Raw genomic sequence first — 19,617 nt, forward strand, 5'->3', positions numbered from 1 at the left:
TTGCCGTATTCGTATCTTAAAGCCCCTATTACCTGTATCTATGCTACGTCGCTCCCCTTCCATATCTCCAGCTGATTCCGAACTCTCCTCCATCTCCGACGTCACACCTTCGAACTGTACGAGGGGCGACACCGAGGACGTCTGGGACTTTCTTTGGAGCGGAATCCCGGTCCCAGCTCTGCAGTTCGTTTTGCCTTTCTTGATGAGAGATACGACTTTACCAAGGTTACTGAGGATGTAACAGAGAGAGACTCGGGGTAAAGAGCGCAAGGTTTGTGCGGGTGATGGGGCGTTGACCTTCTCTGGCACTTTACAACTAGCCACGAGGAGTTCTTCCACTTTTGATATAACACTCACAGTAGTGTCGAAACCAGAGTTTGTCGAGAAGTGCTCCAGCAGTTCGCGCATGAATGCAACTACGGAGGAATTAACGAGGGTTCCAAAATGAAGTGCAGAACAGAGAAATGTCAGCAACCCTTGAATAGAATGAACAAGACAAAGCAAAGGCTGGAACCTTATCCAATGTGGCAGCGAGTGTAGATCGTCAGGCAAAGAATCTGAACTGCTGAAATCATATGCCTCGATCTCTTCCGTCAACTCGTCGAAATGCTTCGCTGAAAAGTTGAGTCTGGAAGTTAGATCCTCAACAACATTAACTAGAGTCTTGATATAGGCGCTTTTAGCGAGCTGCTTTGCAGACTTTGAGTTCCTACAAGCTGCATATAAGAGAGCAAAGACACCTCTAAGAATTGACAACAGTGCCGCGGTTGCCGTGGAGACATCCCATGTGCATTCGACCTCTAGCTCTTCCGAGATGAGCCTTGGGCAATTTGCACCGCTAAGACATACGACCAAATCAATCAACTGCCCCGACGTCTGTAGTATCAAGGACGCGTCCTGGTTCGACATCTCTCGACAGCAGAGCTTCTCAAGTATCGTCAAGACCAGGAGAAGTAGCTGAAACGTGTTCACTTCAAAGAGTTCCTTTGCCATCTCCATAAGGTCCTTTCCAGGTGTGATACTGAATTCCGGTTCGTCGAAAAGCGCTCCTAAAGAGGTCTCCAGGCTTCCCACAGCGCTGGAAATCCCACTGCTTTGCTGCTGAAGCTCTAACTCCAGCAAATTCGGTACATTATAATTATCACTAACGTTCGAGCTCTGTAAGCTCGTGCTTCCCATACTGCTAATACTCGTCAGCCCATCGCTATCCCCGGCAGTGCTGGAGTCACGATCCTCCCTCCTCTCCTTGAGGTTTCTACCGTTAGGGGGTGAGACGAGTTCTTGTGTTAGGGTTTGGGCGCGTGATTTCGGTGGATCGGGTGTACTTGTCGTGCTACGCATGTGGGACGTGTACCGGGTCTTCAGGTGTTCCATCATTAGAGCGTTGGCGAGTATTGCGTGGTAGGGCGTGGTCTTGGGGTCTTGGAAATAGTTATCCCACTCGGTCATGGCCAAATCCAGCTCTGCAGGTGAAATAACTTTTAGTGACATGATAGAAAACCTTGATATTTATCAAAGCCCCCCGATCAGAAGCCGATATGAAAAAGTGCAGGATTTGCTAGCCATCTAAGGAAGGGGACGGGACTGATATCAAAAAAGCGTTGTTTTGGAAAGTCAGGTACAGAAAAAACTTAGAATCCTTATAAAAATTGACTACAAATGGTCACAATCATTGTCTTGTTCTTTCAATTTCAAGTCATAAGTAGCCCCCGTGATATAGCAACTTTAAGAAAATGACAGTGAACTTGCAGGTATTGCAAATAAAAAAAATTGATCACTTTTCTTAAATAAGAAGTAATCTGCGCTTGACAAAAACTATAACTAAATATCTATATTGAAACTATTTTCCAAATTCGCGACTTCTTTTTTTATTAAAGGAATCCCTACCGAAAATCTGGCTTTTTGGAGAACCTCCTATCATGAAGTTGAAGTGCCTCCAAAGGTCAATGTTTTTTAACCTTTCCTTTTTTTAAAGGTATGCATAGCACTCGTGATACGACGGGACACGTCACGTGTTCTTGTACCTTGTAATATGTCACGTCGATCAGGGGGAATTCGAAGAATAACCGGAAGTAGCGTGACAAGGAGATTGGCAAGCTCACTGCTGCATCCGGCCACCTGTAAAAAACGAGAGCTGTTACCGTGGTAAAGTTTGACACACAGGCACGATTTAAACGTTAAATGTAAATTCAGTGCTGTTTTGAAGCGGTTAAAATCACTACAGAATACCACAAGTCTGTGTTTGTTCTATGTGCGTCTCTTCTCACGGGGACGTTTTTCATTTTTAAGCCAAATTACACAAATATATAAACTCGAACATATCATTAATAATTATATCTATTTAACGGACATACTCTTTTTATCATTTTCGTTGTCAATTGTCACAAAAGCCTAAAAGATCTCAACACGGGAAAAATGGAGAAAAAATTATAACGAGTACCACGATTTTCTAGACAATAGAGCGTCTTGCGGAATTCGCCAGCTTGGGTTGCCTGTGGTGACACTACATCGTCCTAGGCCTAATCAGGCGGGCCTTATGACGCCTAGTCATAATGTAATGGCAATGCGCAACCCACAAATCGAAACGATTTTTCGCCGGTCAAAATGGCAGAGGAATGGGCCAAAAAGTGGTCAACGTTTGGGGATAAAGTCCCTTGGCATATTCCTGGGCCACATCCACTGCTAGTCAAGCATCTAGACCGACTGACTGGGGGCAAGAAAGGCCTCAGAATTCTAGTTCCTCTCTGTGGTATAACGCAAGACCTCATCTTTCTAGCAGACCAAGGTCATAGCGTTATTGGCATCGAATTTGTTCGTGCTGGAATTGAGATGTTCTTCAAGAAAAACGATCTGGAATACACTATCGATGCTATAAACATGGCGCCTTCGGGAGCGTACGTATTCAAGGCGAAAAGCAAAGACATCACGATATTTCAATGTGACTATCTTCACTTCCGTAAATCTATTGCCGGTGGCGAGATAGACGCGGTGTGGGACAGAGCTTCCCTGATAGCATTTCTCGAAAACAAATCAAACGAAGAAGATATCGAGATCGGAAAACGTTACCTCGAAGTGCAACACAAGCTACTATCAGTAGGTGGTAAATGTGTTATGGAGACATACGTATACAGTCCCGATGCAGTGAGGTCTATTGGTCCATCTTGCTGCCCTCAGTCGCTTCTAAGGGACATGTGTGGCGATAATTGGGAAGTCGAGTTGTTAGAGTCGGTGGAAATGGACCCGGGCGAGGGGTTCCAAAACTTTAAATTTGACTTCAGTTACACACTTAATCTGAATGTTCTAACTCCTAAGTAGGACAGATTTGCCTATGTGATATTGAGTGAATCATGAATCCTGTAAATAAAACAATCGAAATTCCCGATCCCGGCAAAATTACAGTAAAATGTTGAATAAACGCGATTTAACAATATTCGGTATAACCATTTCCTGGTGTAATGATTGGCATTTCGTGCACCAAGTGTAAAATATCAGGTGTAATTATACACGCAAACGAAACTCACAATGCTAAACTTTGGAACACCCGTTCACTTTCTTTCTACATTTTCCTTGTATCTACTGGCAAGTTCTAAATAAATCGAGATGTTAAGTCCCATTGTGAATTCATTGTGGATAGGGATTTTGAAGCTTGCTTTCAATCTCATAAAATAGGGGAATTGCGCTAAGAGATCATGTGATCTTTTGGTTGGCAAATTCAAGCAAAAATAAACACAGTAATGACTTCACCTGGCACGCATAAGAACAAATTTTAATAGCGCGTCTTGCGGAATTCGACAAATATAAACGCTGTTCTACATTAGGATTGCCGAGGACCGTTGTCCCGCAAGCTTGGGTTGCCTGTGGTGATATATTCGTCCCAGGCTTAATCAGACGAGACTAGGAACGTCTAGACGTCTAGTACGAATGACGAAGCAGTGTATGTAAACCAAGTGTAGTTTTCGGCGGTCAAAATGGCAGAAGAATGGGCCAAAAAGTGGTCAAAGTTTGGGGATAAAGTCCCTTGGCATATTCCTGGGCCACATCCACTGCTAGTCAAGCATCTAGACCGACTGACTGGGGGCAAGAAAGGCCTCAGAATTCTAGTTCCTCTCTGTGGTATAACGCAAGACCTCATCTTTCTAGCAGACCAAGGTCATAGTGTTATTGGCATCGAATTTGTTCGTGCTGGAATTGAGATGTTCTTCAAGAAAAACGATCTGGAATACACTATAGATGCTATAAACATGGCGCCTTCGGGAGCGTACGTATTCAAGGCGAAAAGCAAAGATATCACGATATTTCAATGTGACTATCTTCACTTCCGTAAATCTATTGCCGGTGGCGAGATAGACGCGGTGTGGGACAGAGCTTCCCTGGTAGCATTTCTCGAAAACAAATCAAACGAAGAAGATATCGAGATCGGAAAACGTTACCTCGAAGTGCAACACAAGCTACTATCAGTAGGTGGTAAATGTGTTATGGAGACATACGTATACAGTCCCGATGCAGTGAGGTCTGTTGGGCCATCTTGCTGCCCTCAGTCGCTTCTAAGGGACATGTGTGGCGATAATTGGGAAGTCGAGTTGTTAGAGAAGGTTGAAATGGGCCCGGGCGAAGGGTTCCAAAACTTTAAATTTGACTTCAGTTACACACTTAATCTGAATGTTCTAACTGCCAAGTTGGCAGATTTTCAATAGTGAGATTGTGTGGTTACAGGAACCTAGATTAACGATAATTACTTGATATTATCCATATATAATGATCGAAATTTCAGGTCCCGACAAAACTACAGTGAAATGTATGCGAGATCGAGATTCAACAATATTATATAAAAAACTATTGGTAAAATGATTAAAATACTGTACACTAAGTGTCAAATCTCTGATGATACAAGTGAACCCAACAAAGCTAAACTTTAGAATTCCCGTCCATAAAGATTTTATCTTTTGATTTATTTAAAGTGATCTATCAATATAATTTTTCGGTGCCTTGAAATATCGTTATTTTGAGGTTCAACTGTACTATGCTCCAAAGCTAAGTGGAAAGAGAGATATAATAGAACGTGTACTTAAATAATTATAATAATAACAATTAATGATATGAACATTTAAATGTGCAGGGGTGTGTGGGTGGGTTTTGGACCAGAGCAGAGTGGAGGTTACTCTTCAAGATTTTGGTAACATGATGTGAGGTCCGGCCATTGTAAAATTGGTACTTGTGATATTTTAATCTCCCACAGTGGATTTCTAACCCTCCCCAAACCAGGTATCTTGAGTTTGACTTAGATAATAACAGTGTTAAAGGCAAGTAATTGGGGAGGATGCATTCAAGAGTGTTAAAGAAAAAAAAACTGAAAAAAAGACTGATATTTTTTTATGACTAAGATGGTAGCATTGTGAATGGTTGTCTAGCCACTAGTAATCTTGGACAAATCCTGGCTATGCCCTGAATTATAACAGAGAATCCTAATAGTTCATGTTTATTTACAAGACCTTTCACAGGCTGAGACTCACTAAATTACAGGCAGAGACACAAACCTAGAACTAGCAGGAATACATTAAAGAAAAGTATTGAGTGTCACAAAGTCTCTTAGTCTGTTGGTGCGCAAAGACAGCAAGCAGGCCAGCCCCCTGCCAGATCTTAAAGTTCTTAAAACCTTTCACTTATATCAATCTAGCCAAAACAAAGCATAGATAGACTTTTAAATTCTGAAAAGGGAATTGAATTTGATTGAAATCTGAATTTTCTACAGATCTTTGAAAATTTTCCTGGCCGCGCGAAAGGAGATTGAATAAAGTGAATAATTCCAAGTTTTGGCGGGAAAATCTGAAACAACGTATTTTCCTTAAATCCGTTAAAACTCAGAGCTGGCAATACCACAAAATATTGGCGAATTGTTTTCTATTGCAATGCTACCCACAATGAAGCGAATAATAATTCGAGAATTGTATGCGAAAATAAAAATATTGTTTTGTTTTAGGTTTAAAAAACAGTGCGCGCTCGTGAGAATGTTGCCATTCTTGATTGCGAATCAGAGCGCGCACACAATGCAAAAACAATTCAAAGACTAAAAAATATCTGCTAAATTTTGCAGATTTGTTTCCTGAAGTTAAATAATCATTTGACTACCAGGTTGAGATATAATGATGATGGTCAAAGTTGTAATCACACAACATTCTCCAGCAATAACTAAGAAGACATGAAGACGGGAACCGGTTTAGCGCACTTATATGTTTTCTCATGTAATTTGGTTGACATCTTGATCTACGTCACAAATGACTGGACCCGGGCCTATCAGTTCACAGCCTTTTTTCTGAAGGTTGACCAAAATACCTCAATATTACAGATTTGAATTATTCGCTCGAACGCGTGTTTTATAGGGTCTATCACCTCTGAAAGGTTATATGGATTTTAAACTCTTACCTTTCCTGCAAGAATGCAAAGCGTCTCCAGTATCATGAGTCCCTGTCCATGACACAGGTACTTCACCAGCAATTCCTCATCACATTCCTGGCACTTTGCTAGGATTATCGTCTGGAATTCCCTTGCTACCATGTTACTTATACTATGGATGTCACTAAAAATCAAACAAAAACAAGAATTTTTTTCTAGACTGAAAAGAGTGGCCCTAATTGATGAACCATCAGATATTGCAAATCTTTGTTGCACCCCCTTTTGAATGAGTACCCCATCTATGGTGTAAAATAGCGAATATATGCAAGCATTTAAAAGTGCCAAAACCCCTCCCCAGAATATTGAAGATGCAGATCCTCTGGAAAAGATGAGAGATGTCCATTGACTGAACTAAACTATTTGTTCTAGTTTGTTAGCTTATTGTTGGATTTGTAACATTTCATGAATTTAATCAAGGTACAGACACTGTCACTCATACAAAGCAAATCCGAGTTTGAAATAAGCACTCCTGTCCAGTTTACCCCCCATGCAACCCAAAAAATCAAAAGTTCCTGTTATCATAAATACATTAAAAATTGTCTGTGCAAATAGGGTACTAATTATTTGAAAACAGGTAAAATGAAGCAGCTATGTCAGACCCACACATTGATGGCCTTAACACATTGACCCCTCAACCGGCCTGTACCGGCTTTGGGAAGTACCCACAACCCAAAAAATTCATAAATGCAAAATAAACACAACAAGATGAAGATACTCAGGCATCAGTCTAAGGGATAAATGGTCTTGCAGATATGCATCCAACCAAGGCATCTACGCTTAAGCCAAATAATAGCACAGGTTCTTTGACAAATCTCAAATCGAACAAGGAGAGAAAAGCAGAATCACCCCTCTCAATAAAATGCTCAAAATACCACACAAGAGAGAGAAATCAGCAAACACAGCTCAAGACACAAATAGATACCTTTATTCTGACCCTCCAGGTACATTTCCATGGCCTCAAAACACAATGTCCACTCCTTGAAGGATTGTACAACCACGAAGATGTCTTTATGTATTGCAAAGCATTCTGGGAGATCCAGGGGAAAATTCACGAGGGGAGGGCCAGTCAACACTCCTCTCCCCAAAGTCAGATGGTTTTTTTATAAGTCTTTTCACCCCGAAGCCAAACAAATCAATTCCAGGTCATACAGACCCAGAATAGCAGTGTAAACAATTTTGGAATCAATTTGGTTTAAGAAAAGACAGCATTTAGGAGAGCTGTGGTGATTCATTAGAAAATTATTTTCTCATCCAGGCAAAGCAAAACAAGAAAAAATCATCATGAATCCACCTTTGCTTGCAAATATCCATAAGCAAAGCACTCAATTATGCCCCAAAAGACTTCATGATGTCATGAGACACTCTCCTAATATGCTCATAGCTGTATTTTTGATGAAAAATACAAGCAACCATCAACTTGTGCTCGCTTCAGCACAACGACGAGGGATTAAAAGTGGGGACCGCAAGGCACTGTTGGAAAGAAAAAATTCACCATAAATCCATCTTTGCTTGCAAATATCCAAAAGCACAGCACTCAATTATGTCTCAATAGACTTCATGATGTCCTAGGACACTCTCCCAATATGCTCCTAGCCATCAACTTGTGCTCGCATCAGCACAATGACGAGGGATTACAAGTGGGGAGCGCAAAGCACTGTTGAAAAGCTTGGATACCACTGACTAGGTGCAGCTGTGTTTGACTTTGACGGGCTGTATAAAACTCAGAATAGGGGGGGAGGTATCTGTTTTCAGTCTGTTTTTTGTAAATTCAGCTAAAAAAAAAGCCAGGAGTCAATGGGTTAAATAGTTTTTTTTTTTATTTACCCATACTCCCACTTTTAAAACATCTCATCATTGGATCTTTGATTTGCAATTAGGAAATTTCTTCTGTGCAGCCTATTCTATTTTTGGCTTAAGGCTGCACAGGATATATTTATTTTACTAAATAATATTTGTTCAAGCTATTTTGCGCCAAGTAAAAGCTCAGCACAACTTATCTTGTGTCTTATTAACTTTGGGGGGTGAGGGTGTATTGGGGGGGTTATCATGCAAACCACAATAAAATACTAATCAATGGCCAGCCAAAACCTTCTGTATTGAATTGTTATTTTCTCGGTTAATGCTATTTTGTAACAACCTTTTTTAGCGGAGCTCCCACACAAAGTGCCGTGTGAGTGGAGCCCCATGGGTCAAGGGAGGTGCAAAACTTTGGTCACATGATTTGTGACGTCATCGATGACATCACTAGAGGCAAAGATACATTGACGTCATCAAAATAAAAATATTTATATTTCACAAAGGAAACATCATTTGGCAACCAAACTTAGTAGGTGCCGTGTAGGTGTCAAGGGGGATGCAACAATATGGTCACATGTTGTGTGCCGTCATCTATGACGTCACTTAAAGCAAAAAACGTGATTAAAAGCAAAACACTTAAATCCTTTAAAAGAAACATTGTTTCAAAACCAAACTTGGCTGGTGTCATGTTTGTGTCAAAGGGGGTGCACAAATATGTTCAGGTAACTAAAGCAAAACTATTCTAATTTCATTAAGAACAAAAATAACAAAACATCATGTGACAACTATGTCATAAAGGTGTCAAGAGGGGTGCACCAATATAGTCACATTTTTTGTGCCTCCAATATGCTGACATCATCAAAATAAAAAAAATATTTATATTTCATTAAGAGACATCAATTATGACAACCAAACTTGGTGTGTTGTGTAATATGTTTCAAGTGAGGTGCAATGAGATGGTCATGTGACATCATCAATGACTTCACTAAAAGTTAACCTACCCTGACACCGAAGCATCATATGGCGACTAAACTTGTTATGTGTCATGTAGATGTCAAGGGTGTGGGGAAGGGGGTATAACAAGTTGGTCGCATGATCTGTGAAATCGTTGACATTGTCAAAAACAGAAATATAATCATTTTAATATTTCTTAAATTGTTTAGCGAAAATAAGCAAAGATTTGGTTATTTGGGACTCTGCTTTTAGGCAACAGCTAAATCTATATATTAGTTCTTGGTTATCACTCACCCAAATGATGGGATTTTGTTAACATCTCCTTTGACCAAATAAGACATCTTTAGGAATTCTCTTAGAAAATGCTCTAGACATATGAGTTTGTCCTGTAAATAAACATAAAGTATAAATCCTTATTCAAAACACAGACATCAGTAAACTCTTGTAATATTTGTAATAATGACTAATTTCTCATTGATCAGTATTATTTCAGTACATTACAGGTCCATTACTAGGGGGGGTGCAGAGGGTGCAATTGCACCCTCCCCCCACAACGGCCGAAAGTCCACTTTCGGTTCTCAATAGACGTGCTATTTGTAGACAAAACTATAAAGCATATGCAAATTAGATAAGAAAGAAAGGCATTTTAGATAGCTCTGGTATGTTATAAATCTATTAATCAGGATTTAGCTCATAAGCTTAAACTTTAACTCTAGAAGTTAAACATGACTTTTTTGTCATTTTGCCAAAACCGATAGTAAACATTCATGGGAATACTGCAATGGCATAAAAAAGTTTTTTGTTCTTTCAGGGGTGATCAGATTTTTATCATAAACTTTAAACTCCTTGATGACGAAAAGAGACATAACATAGAGCAAAACAAGCATAAAATCAAATGTGTTGCAGAAGCAGTGCTGTATTGGGGCCGCCAGTGCATTGCCTTGTGGGACGAGGGAGAGTCCAGTGTCAACAGCAAAGACGAGAATAAGCATGCATGTCATCTAAATGGAAATGTGGGGGACATTGTTGTAACAGCTCTTCAAAAAAAAAAACAGAGCAATGATAGACCGAACACAGGAGTGCAAGCTCTGAAGGTGTGTGACAGTGATATGTTCCCTGATATCTCCACGCTAAAGATATGTTGCATTGTAAATTCTACAAGCTGCAAATGCCAGGAAAACGCAAGTGCACTGCGACGCCTCCACATGTATAACAGATTGTGCATAGGGCAAGAGAGGCTACTGGCATTGGCTCTTATCCACTGTCGAAACAATACACAGGACGACACAGACGAGACCTAGATCAAATGTTTAATCTGTTTGTGAGACAGCACCCTTAGAGAATTAACTTGGATCACTGCTTGAAAATAATATTGGTCAGAAGATAAGAATTCAGAAGCATATAGAGTAACAGTCAAGGATGTGCATAGATGTGTTTGAAATTAAAGGGAACAGCTTTATCCTTCACACAATAGCATTTCCCCCCCCCCCCCCCCCCCCGTCTGGGAAAAGGGGGGGTGGGCTTGGTAGGTTCGATTTAGCACCCTCCACCCCACCCCCCATGAAAGATCCTGGGTACGGGCCTGCATTTCATTAGAAAATACAGTAATTCATTAATTTTTTTAATTGTGGAATACCACCCCATACATTGTGACAGATTTTTTTATGTTTTCACATACAGCATTTGTATGGTATGTAAGAGCTATTGTTTTGTTTATGACTGGAAAATATTGCAACAACAAAACATAACTTGCATTCTCACAAAGGAAATGGAAATAAAAAGAATAATTGATAAACAGGGGAAGTTAGCTCAGTTAACAACATAAGGGATTCGGATTTTTGATAGCGAAGCGAAAAAAAAATCGTGATCAAGTTATAAAGTTTCTAAACATATGAGATTCCGCTTTGTTGTTCGGTGAGCAAAACCTTTTTGATCGAAACTAAAACCAAACCACTTTGCAAAATAGGAAATAGGTGTAAACTTAAATGCAAATTGAAAATCAATAGACGAAAAAAAGCAATGAAACGAATGGTGCAAATGGTTGAACAGAGTGTGATCTAAAATGCAAATTCAATATTTCTAATTTCCCGGAGTCAGACATTTGCCAGACGATATTTCGACTTCAGGTCAAATTAAATACTTAAGAGTTCAAATATTGCTGCTTTAGTTTCAAAACACATACCTGTCTAATTGTAGCAGCCAAATAAAGGCCCCATTGCCTTCGCAGTTGATTCACAAGATCTTCACTCTCTTTTACTTCCTCCATTGCAGATGCAAAACACGAAAGCAGTATTTCTGGAGGCCTACAGAACGTCTCTTAGATCACGTGCGATAAAAAGTGTCAACTAAAATGATTGGTCAAACAACAAGTTTAGCCTACGATTTTGCGAGGGGAAAAGCATAACATACTCGGAAATGCAAGGCAGTTGTACCTCCCTGCTTGCATATAGATGACTTTGTTGAATTTCAGGCCTAAGTTCGCGAAAATATCAATGCCTCTCTCTCATATCGTCTGACACATCCGACCTGTTGTTTTCGAAGTAAACCGCTGGTCACGATAAATGGAACGGCTCAAGCCTTACTAAAGAGTAGCGTAGTCGAAAAAAAAAATTAAAAGGTGGATACATATATAGTTTCTACTGTTATATTCAATACTATAATGCCACTTGTTAACATTGTTAACATGTTATATTCAATTCCATTATGCCAATTTGTTAACATTGTTAATTCGCACAATGCACGAATGGGTAGCCTGTGGATATCTGAAGAGTCAAAATCGCAGGGACTTTACCGAATCTGCGTAGCAAGCGCAAAGGGCTTGGGAAGTTGGTAAGATGAGGGGTAGACCCCCGGTAGACCCTGTGCATCTGCAAAGGAGCAAATATAGGGAAATGGAGCGCTTTCAGCCGACCCCCCAAAAAAGTAAATACATTTAAACGGATATGGGGAAATGGGGTCTGATTTTGACATACCTGTCATCCTTCAAAAATCTCAAGCCTTGAAATTTTTTTGGGGGGTGGGGTGGGGGTATATTCATGGTTTTGGGGGAGGGATGGGTATAACCTCGCGCAATATAGAAGACTCGCGCACAAATACACTCATAGATCTCACAAGGGTGTTAGATAAATTGCACTACGTAAGGAAATTATTGCTTTAATAATTTTAATAAAAAGCCGACTCAAAACATTCCTGTCAACTCTCCTGCATTTAGGCCGGAGTCTCAAAATTTTGGACCTCTTTTGCTCTCTAGGGCTACAGTTCTCCTGCTCCTGCTGCTCTATATTGCATGAGGTTATACCCACCCCTCCCCCAAAACCATGAATATACCCCCACTACCCCCCAAAAAAATTGAGGCTTGAGATTTTCGAAGGATGACAGGTATGTCAAAATCAGACCCCATTTTCCCATATCCATTTAAAAACGCAAGACTCGTGAGAGTTCTGTCAATTTTTAAGAATACAGGATATGCAGATAAAGAGGCTCATTGGAAGAAACTGATATAACCTGAGGATTAGGCTGGGTTTTTATTTTTCCGAAGAACCCAAGATAAATGGGAGGAAACCTACATTGCAGGGAGGCTCATGGGGGGTCCCTCGAATGTTAAAGTTCAGGGATATAAAAAATATTGAGACTCATGGAAGGTTAAAGGTCATTTTTCTTCTTTTTTCTGGGTGGGCCCACCTCCTATATGAGAAGATTCTTGTGAGAAGATTCCTGTGTATAAATCAAGGGAGTAAGGATGTCTGGGAAATTGAGAACCTTTTTGCTAAATCAAAAACCAACACACATACACTTGATAGGGTACAGAAACGTATAGGAAAAAGAAGCAAGCACAACAGAAAACAAAGTTAAATGTTATATAAAAAAGAATATAAATTGGCAGATTTAAGTTTCCAAATTACCTACTATCCTTTTATAGTTATACTGTACCAATGTTTCATGGCTGTCAACCTTTTGCTTTAAGAAGAAACCTTGAGAAAAGGTTCAAAATCTTGAGACTCCTGCCTAATGCAGGAGAGTTGAAAGCTATGACGTTCAGAAGTGTGAACCAATATCTGCTTATTAAATTTTAAACAGAACAAAATAAAAATAATAATATTCTGTTGCAAAAATGATCACATACAGTTGGTAGTAAGAGATACTTTTATTAATCAGGTTTAAGAAATTTTTTCCAGTAGAGCTGTCATATCATCAAGGAAATGGCCACACATGCTTGTGTTTCAGTCAACCCTGTCATAAACACTAACTGGAAGTTTTCTTGCCTGAAAAAGAGAATTCAAAACACATCAAATAAAAGGAGTTGGAATATATTCAGAGGTCAGAAAACAGAGCACATTAACTTTATGTCAAAATGCTGTATCTGGATACCGGTAAAAGCACTTTGTCTTAGCCCTGAGGGTGAAAGTGTATAATGGATTGGCCACCATCCTAGTCCAGAGGCTGTGCAGCACATACCTGTAAACTCTTCCCCATTATGCGGGGGATTCTCAAGATTTTGGACCCCTTCTCCCGCTCTCCTGTATGAAGCACCAAATTTATTCTATAGAAAATCGACATTTTGCCTATACAAAATGAAAACAATAATGTCCTTGCTAGAGCAATTTATCTAACACCCTAGTGAGATCTAATGCCTGCAAGGGTATACCCACCCCTCCCCCCAAAAAAGTAGATATACCACCCCTCCACCAAAAAAATTCTCAAGCCTTAAGATTTTCAGAGGTTTACAGGTATGACAGCATATCTTTCGAGGGGGGTTAATAGGTGATATCATACAACAATGGGGCTGAGCTACAAAGAATGATAAATGAATGTATGGTCATCCGCATTGCCCATGTAGTCCCTGGTGTTCTGGTTGGGTTTTCTTTTACAGAACGGCAGTCAAGTAATGCACAACAAGCTCCTTCAAATGAATAATGCATATAACAAGACTGCAGCTGTGTTGATGAGACGTCACTAGAGCTCACCCCCAGATCCCAAACCTCCACAAACTATCAATTAAATTTCTTGATGATATTGTTTGTCATTTTTGCGGAAATTTTACGTTTGAAAAACATCAAAAGCAGCAGCTTGCTGTAGAAGCTCTGGGAAACAATAGGCAACTTGCATAAGAAATCGCATTACTTTTGTTGTGGCAAATTCGAGGCGCCCCAGCTTTTGGCAGCAAAAAAAAAAGCATCAAGCAACCAGAAAGTTTCAATTTCAGAAAGGGCTTTCTCGAATATTTTATTTTTAGTTGCTCTGTAGTGTGACCCTTAGTCATTTCTGTTTTTATTTTGGTGTGATTTAACCACTCAAAAAGTCATGTGATTTCTTATCTTATTTTTGTATCCCTTACCTGATGACGAAACACATTTCACCCTAGCGCTTTGGTGATGCTATCAAAGATTTTGGCGAGCTTCTTTTCACTATCAACATACCCATCACCATTCTATATGTGAAAAAAAAAAAATTATCAAAACAAGATGGACTTCATTTATACTTATCAAGGGCAAGGATGGAAAAAAAAAAATCTTGAAACAACATGGACTTCATTTATACTTCTCAAGGGCATGGCAAAGGAAAAACTTTGCCTAAACCCTGCTAGATTTTCAAATGGGCTTTATTATCACTTTTATTATACCGGCTTTATTGTCACTTTTTACAACTTTCCTTTTGGAGTTATGAGCTTATTGTTTCACCAAAAGTATATCAAATGATGCTCTTTCTTATTAATGTAGCGAGAAGGCGTTATATTGATGTGAATTTACATCATACGGCTCCTTTAAGCAAGTCTTAACATTTTTTACCTTTAAGAAGGTACAGCCAATCATTTATTTACAAATTTTAAAATTCTTAGTAACAATTTTAAAAACAAACCTTGACCAATAGGTAAAAAAATCAATACTTGGCAAAAAACAATAAATATAGAAATCAAAGGGTTGACTGATGAAGTATGGAGGACACTTGTAGTTGTGTGTTGAGGTGATTTATTTGCTAGATTGTATATAGCTCACATGCACCGGCTGAGAGAGGGCTAGTGCCCAGTCTTAATGTGCTACTGTGCCACAGACATGCTATGACATTGACACTGCTGACATGACGGAAAAACCTGGAAAATTCGCAATTCGAGATAGAGAAAGAAGACATAATTTCTTACAATGGCCATCGGTTCCTTGTATTCTGGACTGATTTTTGAAACACAAATAACGTGAGGCCAAAATGCACATACCCAGATTTTTGCTTTTTAAGATATTTTTTCCTTGATCATCCTTGCCCTTTGTATGAGGTCATGGACAAAAAGCTCAAATTCCAATTACACTTTACAAAAAGTCGCATCAATTTAAAAAAAGTTGCAATTGATATTTTGTTTGCTATTACTCACTAAGTACTTAGATAAATTTTCCGCCTTATTAGATCTGAGCTTATTTGAAGTGTTAAGTCATGTTTTTCCGTCATGTCTACACTGCTTGGTTTATGAAAATATGATAAAATATATGCCTTGCCATGCTTATTTAGAACAACCAGACAAGTTACAGGCTGTTAAAGGCTAAAAGTTTACCTTTTTGGAGTGAACAAGCTGGTCGTTTACTGAAACTTCAAAGTAGCCTGTAACATTTGGGGTTGCATAAGAAGTCTAAGAAAAAAACAAAAGACAAATAACCTTGAGAGGGAATCAGAGAGGCAAATCATGGAAAATCAAAGTTAATTTCTTAAAGTTGTCTAAAATGTGGCCAAAATAAATATGGTCACAAAGCAGTGAAGTGGAAGTAACTTCCAGAGGCATGTTCAGAGAAAGGTTTGAGAGGTCTGCATTACTTGTATGATGAATCTGACTGAGCAGACAAAGGCACATTGACAGTACCTCCCATCCCTAAGACATTTATTTTCCTCAAATGAATTGACTTTTCAATTTTTTTTACTTAAAAAGGGAGGTGGATATCCACCCAATCTAAACCCTCTGATCTGTATCCGCCCCTGTCCTTATAGTAAACAAGTTACTCACCACTTCAACCTCATTACTGGAGAACTCCGCTTGGATAGTGCTCTTCAGCATTTCAAACTAAGCCATAATAACACATAAATAAATAAATTAATTAATTGTTAATAATCATTATTATTAGAGAGAAACCTGTACTTTGACAAACTTTTTTTGGAATAAATATTGAAGAATTGAGGAAATTCAGGAATTGGTTGCGTTGCAATTGTATCTCACCTTTGGTCTATACCCTCAGGCACCACTGAAAAAAAAAAAGAAACTTTTGATGCATTAATTATTGAGAAGAAGATCTTCCATGCTTTCATAAACTACCAAAGGTTATATATCCTAACCATCTAGTTTTTCCACAACTTGTCTGTAGTCTTTCTAGTTATACCATACCCTAGATGTTTTGGTCTCCGTTTTGACCAGTTTGAACCAGTTTACAACATGAGACGTAAAGTGTTGGTACATATGCTTTTAAATGGTTGCTTAATGTGGTAAAGCATATCTCTAAAACCCAAAGCAGGAATCCTCTTTTTGTTAGCTATGGACTTTGCCTATATTTAACTGGATGGCAGGACTAGAATTTGAGCATCTAGTTTCCAGGGTGGGTAAAACTCAGCTTTTTTAGAAGTGTTATGGGACTGTGATAATGGCCGCTTAACAGAGGTGATTCTGTAAAAGTTTTTTTTTATTATTATCAAAGGAAACAGAAAAATATGAGCATTGCACTTACAGAATTGTCCAACAATACTCAAATGCAAACAGTATATCTTTCCCATTTCAAGATATGATAAAAACATGTCATGAGCGTTGTTTTTGGTGGGAGACGCTGGGGCTCAGTGTATAAAATTCCAATTTAAAAACTAAACAGCAAACACATGGCCTTAAATTGGATAAAGCTCCCCAAATGAAGATAACGTTTGGCTTTTTATCTGTGTCTTACAGCAGTATAATTAAAAAAAACTTTTTTAGTGAACTCAGCTTTACAGTTAAAGCCGCATTGTCACCAGTTTTCTGGTCGATTATTTAACAATCTCCGATGATTTTTACTGTAACGGAAAACGAGAAAAATATTTTAAAATAGTGAAAGCAATTTGTCTATTGGAAGTTTCTGTGAGAATGTGACTGATAATTTAGAGCGGATATGGCCTGTTAAATAATGCGGATTCTAATAGTTGCTTTGGTCTCTTTTCGGATAAGGATTCCGTCGGCCCTATGGGGAAGTAAGCTGGTGATAATGCGGCTCATCATATCAGACAGTATTCTGAACAGCGGGGACTCGGGGACCCAGGGCGAAGCGGACACTAGAAGGCGGGAGTACGCTTGAATGAAGAGACGCACCAGGTCACCGAGTGTTTCAAAGTCAGAAACTTGTTATTTAGGCTAAAAATCGAGAAAATGGGAGACAGCCGTGTAGCTAGTTTTTTTTCCTCCTTTACCGGAAGCTGTTCAAGTAGACAAAGCGTTTTTCGAAGGCTAGATCTTTTAGCAAATATTAGTTACGTAACTTTAGATTATTAATACGTAACATTTAGATTATTAATAGTAAGATTATGTTTGATTTTGAGAACTATAATAGTAGGATTATTACAAAGCACCTACCAGTAAATAACATGCACTTGGACCTTCATGTCGAAGTCTCCGAAGTCCTTAGACAATCCCAGTGAAGAAATTGTGCCCGTCTAATCCTCTTATATCTAAAGTTGTAAAATTAGACACAGGATTCCCGGAGCTTTACGGGCACAATTATATATGGGAGGGTGGGGTAGGAGAAAGACAACATTGTAACAACAGGGGATTTTTCTTTGGAAAAGAATAGGCTACAAATAAAGTTTGCATTAAAAAAGTAGGTTTGGTTCTCTAAAACAAAAGTCACATGAAAAGATATGAAAATATTATCAGCTTTTGTCGCCCCCACCCCACTCACAGAACAAATCCGCATTAAGAAAGTCCCGGATCTTATTTCCCAGAGTGCCTCGCGTTTGTGATCGGATGGCGCGCTTTTCGATTTCATAATTATTTCTTTTGTGTTCTAGAATCGATGATCTCTTGATATTTGATGATATATTGTCGAGTTTACGATATGAGTTCTCCAGAAAGAGATTCCATCACTTGTACCGATGAGTTGCAGGTTTTTGCCCTACTCAGTCTGCATGAGTCACCGCGAAAACTTATAAGGTGAGAAAGAATCTCGAGAAAACCTTTGTGATTTGTGTTTGGCGCCCGTTTGTGTACAATTTGATGGGTGAATTGTAAATAATGAAAAAGGATTGTAAAAAGAAAACAAAAAATATCAAACTGCCGATCTCTTAATAGTTTGCGATTTTTCAATTTTTTTTTTTTGACAAATTGAACAGTGCAAAGTATTAGAACATGTACTAAGTAATAGCAGACAAGACAAGATAAAAACTGAACCTGATTAGGCACTCAAAACAGTATTAAGTATACGTTTTACGAAAAACCACTCGTTGCTAATTTGACCAATATAAGACTTGATTTATTTTGGGTTAGTTCTTCTTTTAGACTTTTAGAAATTAGGATTCTTCTTTCAGACATGATTGCTTAGATGAGTGCCTCACTCAAATATGTTCCACCCTCAGAATTGTAATCCAAAAGCCCTCCATTTACTAAAGCTTTTCTGTTAACAACAATATATTCTCACACACTGAATTTCTATGCTTCAGTAAAACTGTAGACCATCTACTTTAATCCATTTGTATCCTTAGGAAAGAGGATGGCAATAACTTTCACTGCCATTTTGCCCTACCCCTCCCCAGTCAGGTTATAGTGTTTGCTGTGGGGGACTGGGACAAGCATGTCGAAAGTAACTGCATTGTCACTGAGGTATCCCTGGAGTCCGAGCAGCTACCTAAGAGAATAGGAATTCTGACCAAGGAAAATAAGGCGCTATGTTGGCAAGCAGAATGGGGGAAGAACTTCATCAACCGTAGCCTTGAATTGCTAAAGGAGGTGGGTTTTCACAGTTTTTTTTTTTTTTTTTAGAAAAGGAAGAGCCTGGCAAAATGAAAATTCTTTTCTTTGATTCCACAGGACAGAATGGCAAAATTAACAGTAACGATTCAAAAGAAAGATCTCCAAAAAGAAAATCAAAAACTTGCACAAAAGGTGTTTAGCACAAAGACGAGCCCCAAAACACTGTTTAGCAAAACTTCCAAGCAAGGAACACCTGGAGGCAAAACAAAAACATCTGGTGTGTTACAGCCAAGGAACAAAAATGTCAAGTTGGATGAGCTTTGGGCAACAAATGGAAAAGAAACAAAGCCTGATACAACAACGACCACTGAGACATATGTAGTGACCACTTCTGTCAGTGAGAGGAAAAAGCGGACCCCAAACGGCATCATCAAAACGTAAGTACAGAGAAAGAGAGAGGTGTATACAAGTGAAACCCTCAATTTGTTTGTCTGGATCTGTTTCTTTGCGAAAAAAGGAGT

General features: G+C 39.0%; 4 protein-coding genes and 1 long non-coding RNA gene across 7 annotated transcripts in view; 3 read left to right on the forward strand and 2 right to left on the reverse strand.

Annotated features, from left to right (window-relative positions):
* The window catches only part of LOC5518881 (lysosomal-trafficking regulator), a 53,373-nt gene extending 41,632 nt beyond the window's left edge, over positions 1 to 11,741 (reverse strand). Inside the window, exons 1-6 of one of the 2 annotated variants that reach the window (XM_048730078.1) lie at positions 11,634 to 11,741; positions 11,384 to 11,546; positions 9,496 to 9,587; positions 6,421 to 6,574; positions 2,025 to 2,118; positions 33 to 1,463 (exon numbers count right to left, since the gene is read on the reverse strand). In XM_048730078.1, coding sequence (XP_048586035.1) covers positions 33 to 1,463; positions 2,025 to 2,118; positions 6,421 to 6,574; positions 9,496 to 9,587; positions 11,384 to 11,467 — 1,855 coding nt within the window. In that variant the 5' untranslated portion in view covers positions 11,468 to 11,546; positions 11,634 to 11,741. Of the gene's footprint in view, positions 1 to 32; positions 1,464 to 2,024; positions 2,119 to 6,420; positions 6,575 to 9,495; positions 9,588 to 11,383 lie in introns of both variants that reach the window. The other variant, XM_048730079.1, reaches the window with a different exon arrangement.
* On the forward strand, positions 2,419 to 3,613 carry LOC5507136 (thiopurine S-methyltransferase). The gene is made up of 3 exons (XM_048730081.1): positions 2,419 to 3,062; positions 3,132 to 3,384; positions 3,428 to 3,613. The coding sequence occupies exons 1-2, from the start codon at positions 2,605 to 2,607 to the stop codon at positions 3,313 to 3,315; spliced, it is 642 nt and encodes a 213-aa protein (XP_048586038.1). The 5' UTR covers positions 2,419 to 2,604; the 3' UTR covers positions 3,316 to 3,384; positions 3,428 to 3,613.
* On the forward strand, positions 3,933 to 5,577 carry LOC5507125 (thiopurine S-methyltransferase). The gene is made up of 2 exons (XM_048730080.1): positions 3,933 to 4,426; positions 4,496 to 5,577. The coding sequence occupies exons 1-2, from the start codon at positions 3,969 to 3,971 to the stop codon at positions 4,692 to 4,694; spliced, it is 657 nt and encodes a 218-aa protein (XP_048586037.1). The 5' UTR covers positions 3,933 to 3,968; the 3' UTR covers positions 4,695 to 5,577.
* A 1,585-nt stretch (positions 11,742 to 13,326) lies between the features above and the next one.
* Positions 13,327 to 17,909, reverse strand: LOC5507135. Its single transcript, XR_004294589.2, has 6 exons — positions 17,765 to 17,909; positions 16,394 to 16,418; positions 16,184 to 16,240; positions 15,740 to 15,814; positions 14,537 to 14,629; positions 13,327 to 13,463 (listed from the first exon to the last, which is right to left on the reverse strand). It is a non-coding gene; the product is annotated as an uncharacterized LOC5507135 (long non-coding RNA).
* A 229-nt stretch (positions 17,910 to 18,138) lies between these two features.
* LOC125568254 lies at positions 18,139 to 19,605 on the forward strand. 2 transcript variants are annotated; one of them, XM_048730034.1, is made up of 3 exons: positions 18,139 to 18,340; positions 18,940 to 19,132; positions 19,214 to 19,605. In XM_048730034.1, the coding sequence occupies exons 1-3, from the start codon at positions 18,222 to 18,224 to the stop codon at positions 19,535 to 19,537; spliced, it is 636 nt and encodes a 211-aa protein (XP_048585991.1). In that variant the 5' UTR covers positions 18,139 to 18,221; the 3' UTR covers positions 19,538 to 19,605. The 2 variants fall into 2 exon arrangements, with proteins under 2 accessions (XP_048585991.1, XP_048585990.1); XM_048730033.1 differs by having other exon boundaries at positions 18,141 to 18,340; positions 18,889 to 19,132.
* Positions 19,606 to 19,617: the final 12 nt, after the last annotated feature.

This window comes from Nematostella vectensis, chromosome 7 (genome assembly GCF_932526225.1).
Source record: "Nematostella vectensis chromosome 7, jaNemVect1.1, whole genome shotgun sequence".
Taxonomy (NCBI): domain Eukaryota; kingdom Metazoa; phylum Cnidaria; class Anthozoa; order Actiniaria; family Edwardsiidae; genus Nematostella; species Nematostella vectensis.